Source organism: Pan troglodytes, chromosome 2, assembly GCF_028858775.2.
Source record: "Pan troglodytes isolate AG18354 chromosome 2, NHGRI_mPanTro3-v2.0_pri, whole genome shotgun sequence".
Classification (NCBI taxonomy): Eukaryota; Metazoa; Chordata; class Mammalia; order Primates; family Hominidae; genus Pan; species Pan troglodytes.
Genome location: NC_086015.1, coordinates 133,337,628 through 133,348,534, shown reverse-complemented (window position 1 = coordinate 133,348,534; position 10,907 = coordinate 133,337,628). Strand labels below are relative to the sequence as shown.

Sequence of the window (10,907 nt, the reverse complement as noted above, 5' to 3'; positions counted from 1 at the left end):
CAAGCCCGCTGCAGCTGCCACATCCCTGGGCTTATGGTGCAGCGGGTGCTTTTTTCAAGACAGGAATCAAAGTGTTAGGAACATGGCAGAAAGGTGACACCTGGAGACCAAATGCAGGATGAGAAGTACTGCAGAGGTCACAGGGAAGTCACAGAACAGTAATACGCTAGCAGGGACATGGGGCGTGAAGAACAGAAGAAGACAGGAAGCATTTCAGAGACTCCAAAGAAGAAATCAGGGCCAACCACAGCTTCCCGGGTCATTCACCAGGTGGCACCACTGCCGTCATTTCAGCTTCTGGCCACTGGGAGGTGCTGCTGGAAAGGGTTTGCCCTGAGACTCCAAGAAGAAGCTGCGGGAAGGACAGCAGGGGCCCTGGGGTTTTAGCCTCTGGCCCAGGAGTTATGTGTCCATAACCAAAGGGAGCACAGTCTGCACCCAGCTCTCATCCCATCAGAGCTGCTGTGACTCCCGCAGGTTCTTCCAGAACTGGTTTAGCTTGCCTGCAGGATCAGGAAAGTTTGAGAAAAGCATCTGCAAAATACTGAAGAGCAGAGCTTACCTCATTGCCTGTCCCCACCCCATTCCAGGTCACCACCTGGATGACCCCAGCTCCCCAACCCAACAACAACCCCTCCCAAGTCCCTAACTCCCTCACTTGGACTTGAGACCCTTCACACCCCAGCAGCGCTCCGCCTCCATCTTGACATCATGCTTTCTGGAAACTTCCCCGTATGTCCCACTTTCCCACACTTGGTGCCCTGGAGCACCTTCCGGCCTCTACATGATGTACGTTCCCCTGTGAGCACCCTCCTCTCGGCCTCTGGCCAACACAGTCCCACCCATCTGTGGGTAACAAGGGGGTGTTCTTTTCAGCCTTGCTAAACTGTCTGAATCAAGGATCACAAACTACAGCCTGCAGGCCAAATCCAGCCCACAGCCTGTGTTTGTAAATAAAGCTTTATTGGAACAAAGCCACACCCCTTAATCTACAGATGATCTGTGGCTACTTTCACACCACAACAGAGTACCATGGTTCTGACAGAGACTGGGGGACCCAGTCTAAATGACTTCTGACCTGGACCTTTACTGAAAATCCTCCCAATCATTCTGTTGACAAGAATGATGTATTACTTTTTGCAATAAGAAACAAGTAACCTTTGCAGAATTCCACCCATCCTTCAAGGCTGGTCCCAGAAGTTCCCTTAGCCCACGCACTACCTGATCCTGATCACTTCCTAAACTGCAGCCCGGCCCACCCGGCTCCAGCATCATTTGTGGAGTCTCAGCTCCATAAATCCAGAGGGCAGGTGGGGTTGTGTCCTAACTTTACCGAGCCTACTGTACCGAAATGGGACAGCAGAGTAGGCCAGCCTCTGTGACTTCTGCTCCCTCCCTAGCTTTTCCGCAAGACCCCGCATGGTCCCACCCTGGCTGTGTGAAGCAGGGATCAGGGAGCATGGCTCGGTGCCAGTCTCCAGAACCCTGTCCACCCTGGCGTGGTGGCAGACATGGCTACCTGCAGCTGAGCTGCCAGTTCCTCTGAGTCCTCAAAGACCAGGCGGTTTTCTTCATGTTTCACCAGCTCATGTAAACTGCAGAGAGAACAAAGGGAGCCCGAGAATTTCCTGGAGAAGACACCAGACCCCTGGGGTGCCCAGCTGGGCTCCCACCCACCCCACGCTCAAGCCAGGCTGGGGGTTGGAACAGGGTGTGTGGCTTCTGGGAGGTGGTTCTTAGATTTGGCATCTGAAGGGTATAAAGGCCTGGGGGGGTGCACATCAAAATGGTCAAACCGATTTGAGGAGAGAGCCTTAAGGAAGGTTTGTACCTTCTGTGCTGGATGCTCTTCAAGGACTGAAGAATTATTTTTGCAGGTTTTTCTTAATTCCATGGCCAAGGAACAAGTAAAGGCAACCCCCTGGGGACTGGTTCAGCACATAAAAGATGACTTTTCTAGGACACCAGATTTGATCCCGACATTCCCTGAGCTCAGCTCACATGAGAGGCTCGCATCCCTGAATCCCATCCAGGGGCCGGCTCCTGAGCAGGGTCCAAGGGCTCAACTTTTGCTGGGGCTAATGCTTCTAGAATCTCCTCTAACTCCACCCTTCCAAACACCCGTCTATGCTGGGTGGAGTGAGGCCACAGCATGACACTCATTTAACTGATTCAAACCCACCATGTGAGCTTGGCCAAAAGGGACATGGTGGGAGAGAAAGAAAGAAAGAAAACCATGTAAGCCTGCAGGCAATTCCCACCAATTCTACTCTAGGAGCAAAAGCCCCGAGTGGAGTTCTGTTATTTAAGGTGCTTTTTTTTTTTCATACTGGGTTGGTGCAAAAGTAATTGCCATTTTTAATGGCAAAAACCGTGATTACTTTTGTACCAACCTAAATATAACATGAGCTCTAAATGGAAGCAACTACTTCAGTGAGGCTCAGCCCAGCCACAGTAACCGCAGGGCTCCTCCTCATGGCCTCCAGTGTGTGCTGGACTGACCGAGGGGCAGGGCCTGACTGTGGGCAGCTCACTCTGCACTGCTTCCCCCTCAGCGGTGGATCTGTGAAGCTATCCCCAGAAAAAATTCGGGTTCTGCTCCTACCACTTGAAGTTCACGGCACACGCAGGCAAACAGCACCTGAACATGTCCACCACCTTCATGGGCAGGTCCAGGCCACTGGAAGATGTGTCCAGACAGACATCCAGGTCCACCGACCCTGCTAGGCAAGAGGGGTGTGGTCAGAGCGCTGGTCTCTGCCCTGGGAACACAAATCCTCCCAGCACAGTGAGACAACATCCCCCGAGGGGAGTGAAAATTGGATAAGGCCCCCGACATCCCTAACCACAAGTGGCTTAAGCTGGCCAAGCAGCCACACGGCCTGGCTGGGACATCTGAAAATGTAAGTTGACACTTTTTCTACGTAACCACAATTTGATTTTTTTGTTGTTGTTTTGTTTTGTTTTGTTTTGTTTTGTTTTGTTTTGTTTTGTTTTGAGACAGAGTCTCACTCTGTCACCCAGGCTGGAGTGCAGCGGCACAATCTCAGCTCACTGCAACCTCCACCTCCCAGGATCACCTCCCGCCTGTAATCCCAGCATTTTGGGAGGCCAAGGCGGGCGGATCACCTGAGGTCAGGAGTTCAAGACCAGCCTGGTCAACATGGTGAAACCCCATCTCTACTAAAAAAAAAAATGCAAAATTAGCGAAGCGTCGTGGCAGGTGCCTGTAATCCCCGCTACTCAGGAGGCTGAGGCAGGAGAATCGCTTGAACCTGGGAAAGAAGAGGTTGCAGTGAGCCAAGATCGCGCCATTGCACTCCAGCCTGTGCTACAGGAGCGAAACTCCGTCTCAAAATAATAACAACAATAATAATAATAATAATAATAATAATAATAAACCACAGCACACCCACCACAAACCAGCTGTCAGTGTGAAAATAAAGCCAAATAGCTAAACATTTCTAAAGATTAGCTGGGGCCAGGCATGATGGGTCACACCTGGAATCCCAGCACTTAGGGAGGCCAAGGCGAGAGGATCACTTGAGGTCAGGAGTTCAAGACCAGCCTGGCCAACATGGTGAAACCCTGTCTCTACTAAAAATACAAAAATAAGCCAGGTGTTGTGGAGAGCTCCTGTAATCCTGTAATCTACTCGGGAGGCTGAGGTGGGAGAATCGCTTGAACCCAGGAGGCAGAGGTTGCATGAACTGAGATCATGCACTCCAACCTAGGCAACGGAGCAAGACTGTCTAAAACAAAGACTAGCTGGAGAATCCTGCCAGGAAAAGGCCCTCAGCCTCCAACAGCTCTGCTCACTCGAAGCTGGAAGATGTGGCTCTAGAGACGCATCAGGAACACGCCACGACTCCCCACTTGGAGAAATCAACGGGGAAAGAGACGGAGGCAAAGGAGAACCATCTCAGTGGTGAGGCGACTCCGTTTGACTCATCGTCCCTGTACCTCCCAAAGCGACTGCCCTCCCACACCTGGGCAACAGTGGCCCCAACCCCAGGCCCAGCCCTCTTGCAGGAAGGAAGAGGACTGAATGGAGGGCGTGGCAGGCTGAAACGACGTGGCTTCCTCAAACCCCTTGGTAAAGGGCCTCTGGGGCCACCTGGCAGGGAGGGGCTGGCACACCAGGAAGTAGCCTTCTCCCGGGAGTTCAGCTAGAGCCCAGGTCCTGTCCCCAAGTGGCCTCCAGAGCCACCTTTTCAGAAAAAGTACACGCCGCCCACCGCTGTTCCCCCTGCATAAGGCCCCGCCTCCTGCTGGCCTCTCACCTAGAAGCGGGGGTAGTCCTCGGCCCTCCAGCCAGGGGATGCAGACCTGGATGTGCTGGAAATGCTTCTGGTGGATGAGGCGGCTGTAATACTCCCTCAGAGGCCCTTTGCCTTCACAGAGAAGAGCAGACACTGCCATGAACCCGTCTCTGTCCCTGCCACATGGCCCCAGGCCCAAGACACTCCCCCCTAGGAGGGATCCTTTTCCCAGAAGCTCCACCCCTCGGCAGCTCCAGTCAGGCCCTATCTGGGCCCTTCCAGAAGCAACTCAGGAGCCCCAAGACCTGCAGGGGTGTGTGCACCCTGACCCCTGATGCATAGCCCTGCACCTGCAACCAGCTGGCCTCGGGCTGCAAACAAGGCGGGGTAAGCACTGGCCTGGCACGCGACCGCCCACTGGGTGGACCCAGCCTTCTGTCTGTGTTGTGCACAGGGGACAAGAGGACTCCCCCTGCCCTGGCACAGCCCCCAAACCAGAGGGCGCAGGTTCCAAGCCGCGCCTGCCCTGCCACAGCCCCCAGAGCACATGGCGCGGGTTCCAAGCCTCGCCTGCCCTGCCACAGCCTCCAGAGCACATGGTGCGGGTTCCAAACCAGTCCTGGGAGCCTAGAGGCCAGAGGAGGGAGGAGAGCAGGACCAGCAGCTGGCACAGACCCCGCCTCTTCCCACACCGCTTCCGCTTTTCTCCCTCCTCACTGAATCATCTTGAAAGGGCTCAGCAGCAGTAACTGGAACAGGGGCTCTTCTGTTTGAAAAATTAAAAGAAGCTTGGTTAAGGCACCAATGACATGGCCGGGCACAGTGGTTCATATCTATAATTTCAGCATATTGGGAGGCCAAGGCGGGTGGATCACCTGAGGTCAGGAGTTCAAGACAAGCCTGGCCAACATGGTGAAACCCTGTTTCTACTAAAAATACAAAAATAAGCTGGGTGTGGTGGGCACTTTTAGTCCCAGCTACTCCGGAGGCTGAAGCATGAGAATTGCTTGAATGTGAGAGGCGGAGGTTGCAGTGAGCTGAGATCGCACCACTGCATCCCAGCCTGGGCGACAGAGACTTTGTCTCAAAAACAAAACAAAACAAAAAAAGACACCAATGACGTAACAACAAAAAAAAGATGCTTGGAAACTACTGAAAAAGTAGAAAGCTTGGTATCTACAGATTCAAATCTGGGCTCCCTGCCCTGCTGTGAAACCCTCTGAGCCTCAGTTTCCCGCATGTCAAGCAGTGTAAGACCCTATGGCAGAGAGCTGCAGTGAGGATTAAGGAGACAAGATCGTGGGAAGCACGGGGTAAAGGCTGTGTGCCCCTCCCCCTCCACCATCCCCTAACCAAACAGACACCCAGGGTCCCAGGTGGTACCTGTTATCACACAGACGAGAGAAGGAAGGTTCTGTCTGTCAAGAGTCAGTTGTTCAAACTCTGTGCTTAAAAAAAGAAACAACTCTACATGGAATTTCTGATATAATTTTTTTTTTTTTTTTTTTCTGACAGACTCTCGCTCTGTCACCCAGGCTGGAATGCAATGGCATGATCTCAGCTCACTGCAACTTCTGCCTCCCAGGTTCAAGTAATTCTTGTGCATCAGCCTCCCAAGTAGCTGGGATTACAGGCGCCCACCACCATACCTAGCTAATTTTTGTATTTTTAGTAGAGACAGGTTTCGCCATGTTGGCCAGGTTGGTCTCGAACTCCTGACCTCAGGCGATCTGCCTGCCTCGGCCTCCCAGAGTTCTAGGATTACAGGTGTGAGCCACCATGCCCATTCAGAAAAAAATTTTTAAATAAAGAGTAGCCAGAGTCCCCTGGTCAGGTGGAGAAAGTGCACTGCTCTGGCAGGGAGGCCACCAACCTCTGTGAGATACTCTCCTGGAGGGGGCATTTCAGCCTGAGGGCCTGGTCACTCAATGACGCAACTGGGGATTCAGGGCGGCCCACCTCCATCACCCCTACTGTCCCCAGGCTGCCCCACCCAGTAACCCGGGACAGGAACATGCTGCAGACCAGGCAAGCAGCTCACAGCTCAGTGGCCCTGACAAGCCCAGAGCTCCTCACCGCAGCCACACACCTACTTTCTAAAGCTGCCAGCAGGATGGAGAAGTCTTCGTCCTCTATGAGAAGAGAATTGAATGTCAGGGGCCTGTTTCTAGACACCCCTCTTCCAGCTCACATGCCCTCCCCTTCTCATTGAGACCGTGGCGGGGTTGGGGCATGCAGGACTGGCAGGGGTGAGGAGAATACAGGTTGGCCAGGTGCCCTTCATACCAACCCCAAGTGCCCCAGGGGTCGTGCAGACCTGTCCAGCTTGTGCTGCTGACCAGCAGGGCTGGCCGCTCGTGGAGACGCGTCACCAGCCTGCTCCCAGCATCCCACTCCATGAAGGCCGACGGCTCTGTGTCTGGGTCCTCAGGTTCTGAGCTGAAGGAGTAGAAAAAAACCCTGTGAGAGGCCACAGAGCAGGCCCAGGACCCAGAACGGGCATCTCCTGCCACCAGGACCCCAACGGTTGGGGTGCCTGGCCGCATCAGCAGCACCAGGCCACCCCTGCCAATCGAGGCCTGGGCTTGCTTTCTCTAATATTGTTGCTGGGTGCTAAGGTTACAACAGCAAACAAGACTGACTAATTCCTTTTCTCCACGGGACTTACTGTCTTGTCATCCCCTGGACTCAAGATGAGGGTGCTAGGAAGCCCTCCCACACCACCCCAGCTTACCCAGGGGCACACCTCAGGGTATGTGGACCTGCACAAAGGTCCCTTCCTTAGCCCCATGAGACACCCCAGGGGACACACAGGTCCACAGATCCTGCCACAGGCCTGGGAACCCATTGGCAGGAGAGTAAGACCCTTTAACATTCCTTAAAGGGTCAGAGAGTAAATACTTCAGGCTTTGTGGGCCACAGGTTCTCTGTTGCAAAACGCGATTCTGCTATTGTAGCTCAAAGGCGGCTGTAGACAACTCACAAGTTAATGAGTGTGTTGTGTCCCAGTGAAACTTGATTTACAAAAGCAGGAGACTGGCCTGTAGCCTTAGTTTGCCAATCCCTGGATGAGTGGGTTCCCAGGTCTGCAGTGAGAAGGGGAGAGGCCAGGGCAGTGGCGAGCAGGAGAGAAGGCAGCTGAGGGTGGGAGGCCTACCGGGCCCTGAACGGAGAGTGCGTGCTGCCCAGCTTCATGAAGAGCCGGTGCTGCAGGTCCAGAGGTGCCTCTTTAAAGAAAGATGCCAGCTCGTCGTAGACGGTCACAGCCCTGCAATGAAATCATGGCAGGGCTATTGCATTAGTCCAGCGTGGAGGCTACTTTCTGCTCAAACCACTCATTTGGGTTCCGCGCCCAACGTCACCCATCCTCAGCAGAACAACCTTTATTTCCTTCTTCCTGGTTTCCAGAAATTTCCCCCTAAAGACCTGAGGAATCACCGAATGAAAGGGGCTTTTTACAAACTGGAAACTTAGGTGGAGTGCCAATACACAACATGGATTGCACCAGGCTAGGTCTAAGATAAAACCAGACTGTGGACAACAGGACAGATAAGACACACATGGCTCTGCACTGCCTGGGTCTGTTATTGTGTGGAGGAATGTCTTAGTCTGTTGCTCCTGTGGGTGTCGCTAAAGCACGAACCAGGAGTCTTCATCCTTAGAAAGCAGTTAGACAGACACCTGAGAACCAATCCCAAACTGCAGCCTTCCACAGAACCTTCTGGAACCTTCTGGAATGCAACTCATTACTGCCAGAGGCTCTTTGATGGGAGTCTACTCTCCATCATTTGTCTTCAAAGAGAATACCCACATATTATCTTTCTGTGGAAAGGTAAGTTATTAGCGTTTATGCAGTCTGGTATATTAATTGAGAGCTTTACTTCAAAGAATGTCACGTTTACGATTCAGTCTCACAGACTGGGTTAAAAAGGCAGTGTTGACTATTAAGTTGTAAATTACTATGATGATCATTATTATTTAAGCTGTGAGAAATGAGCATTATCTCACAATATCTGCATTTTAGTGAACCTGAAGGAAGAGTGTATTTGCTGGAATTACAGAAGCCTGAGAACCACAGGGGAATTCTCACAGCAGTGTATTCAGGGTCCAAAGCTGATTCTATTTTGCATGCTAAATCCTTCTCAATTTATTTTTATTTCTTTCTTTATTTATTGAGACAGGGTCTCCATCTGTCGCCCAGGCTGGAGCGCCTTGGTGCAATCTCAGCTCACTGCAACCTCGCCTCCCAGGTTCAAGTAATTCTCCTGCCTCAGCCTCCGGAGTAGCTGGGATTTCATGCACCCACCACAAAGCCCAGCTAATTTTTGTATTTTTAGTAGGGATGGGATTTCACCATGTTGGCCAGGCTGGTCTCGAACTGCTGACCTCAGGTAATCCTCCTGCCTCGGCCTCCCAAAATGCTGAGATTACAGGCATGAGCCACCGTGCCAGGCCCTCAGTTTTATTTTTCTATTTATTTATTTAGAGATGGATTTTCACTCTTGTCCCCCAGGCTGGAGTGCAGTGGCGTGATCTCAGCTCACTGCTACTTCTGCCTCCAGGAACCAAGCAATTCTCCTACCTCAGCCTCCCGCGTAGCTGGGATTATAGTCACGCACCCGTAAGCCTGGCTAATTTTTGTATTTTTAAGTAGAGACAGGGTTTCACCATGTTGGCTGGGCTGGTATCGAACTCCTGACCTCAGGTGATCCACCTGCCTCGGCCTCCCGAAATGCTGAGATTACAGGTGTGAGTCACTGCACCTGGCCCTTCAATTTAATTTTAATAAAATTATCAAGGAAATAAGCCACAAAAGGACAATGTGCAGACTTTAGAACAGAGCTGTCCAATAGAAATATAATGTAATCCACATGTGTAATATTAAATAATTTAGTCACCACATTAGAAAAAGGAAAAAGGGGTGAAATGAATTCTCCTAGTAAACTTTAACCAATATATTCAAAATATTATTATTTCAACATTAATGAATACTTAAAAATTCTTAATGGATATTTTATGTGTTTTTTTTTTTTTTTTGCTTATGAAGGCTTGGAAATCTAGTGTATATTTTACACTAACAGCATATCTCAGTTAAGATGGCCACATCTCAAGTGCCCAGTAGCCACGTGTGGCCTGAGGCCATGACTCTGGGCAGTACAGCTTTAGGTGAGTCTAGGGCAGGGCAGAGAGGGGCACCTGGGATCAGGTGTGGAGCCTGGGACCTTGTTTAGCACCCTTTGGTGAGGGCATTTTCTTTCCATAAAACCCAGGTCAAGCATGCCTCACAAAGGGACCAGTGGAGGTGCCTCAGTTTACTTGGGAGCTTGGCCTCTCCAGCTTGCCCTCCTACTGCCTGGAAGAAGATTAGTGTCCTCTTGCCTTCTCTAGCCCCTTTCCCAAGAACCCTTCCAGAATTTAGTCCTATGAAGGGCCAGGGGTGCAAGGAGTCACCCACACAATGACAGGACCCACCAGCAATACCAGAAGTTGGCCAGCCCTACTCATCCAAATTCCTTTCTGCCAACTGGACATCACAAGGATTTCAGACTGCCATCCTGTGACAACTCCATTTTGGGGTCTGAGGATGTAAGGGTTACTGTATTAGTCCATTCTCACTCTGCTAATAAAGACATACCTGAGACTGGGTAATTTATAAAGAAAAAGAGGTTTAATGGACTCACAGAACCACATGACTGGGGAGGCCTCGTGATTATGGCAGAAGGTGGAGGAGGAGCAAAGTCACATCTTACATGGCAGCAGGCAAGAGAGTTCTGCAGGGGAGCTCACCTTTATAAAACCATTAGATCAGGCAGGGAACAGTGACTCACATCTCTAATCACAGCACTTTGGGAAGCCAAGGTGGGTGGATCACCTGAGATCGGGAGTTTGAGACAAGCCTGGCCAAAATGTTGAAACCCCATCTCTAATAAAAATACAAAAATTAGCCAGGCGTAATGGCTCATGCCTGTTGTCCCAGATTCTTGGGAGGCTGAGGCAAGAAAATTGCTTAAATCCAGGAGGCAGAGGTTGCAGTGAGCTGAGATCAAGCCACTGCACTCCAGCCTGGGCAACAGAGTGAGACTCGGTCTCAAAAAAAGAAAAAAAGAATTAGATCTTGTGAGACTTATTCAGTGTCATGGGAACAGCAGGGGAAAGACCCACCCCGTGATTTAGTTACCTCCCACTAGGTCCCTCCCACAGCATGTGGTGACTATGGGAACTACAATTAGAGATGTGGGTGGGGACACAGCCACACCATATCACTTACTGAGCTGGACATCTTCTTCCTTGAATGCATATTGGCCACTGAGGCACTTCCTGGTTAACCTCATTCCACAGCTGAGAAAACCCAGGCTTGGCACAGGCAAGGGATCTGACGCAACGTCTCCCATCTTATTAGTGGAAGGACCAAGACTGGACCCACAACTGTGCTCCTGTTTTGAGTCACCATGTGGCCCCCAAGATCAGATCTCAAAACAAGCAGACATGGGGGCTCAGAAAGTCCCCAGCCTAGAACTTTCCTGTCAACCCAATGACACTAAAGGCTAAGCTGGCTGCTTATTATTCTGGATTCACACTAGAATGACCTTGGGGTGTGTTTTACACATGCCGATGTCTGGAGTTTCACCCCCAGCTAACTGACTA

The 10,907-nt window shown here is 51.3% G+C and overlaps 1 protein-coding gene across 1 annotated transcript; it reads right to left on the bottom strand.

Annotated features, from left to right (window-relative positions):
* Nucleotides 1-1,114: 1,114 nt before the first annotated feature.
* ALG1L2 (ALG1 chitobiosyldiphosphodolichol beta-mannosyltransferase like 2) lies at nucleotides 1,115-7,535 on the bottom strand (the record flags this gene model as incomplete). Its single annotated transcript, XM_054682259.2, has 6 exons — nucleotides 1,115-1,595; nucleotides 2,606-2,720; nucleotides 4,284-4,394; nucleotides 5,646-5,705; nucleotides 6,580-6,701; nucleotides 7,420-7,535. Coding segments are annotated over 6 exons (669 nt in total), but the record flags the coding sequence as incomplete, so codon positions are not given.
* Between the last annotated feature and the right edge of the window lie 3,372 nt (nucleotides 7,536-10,907).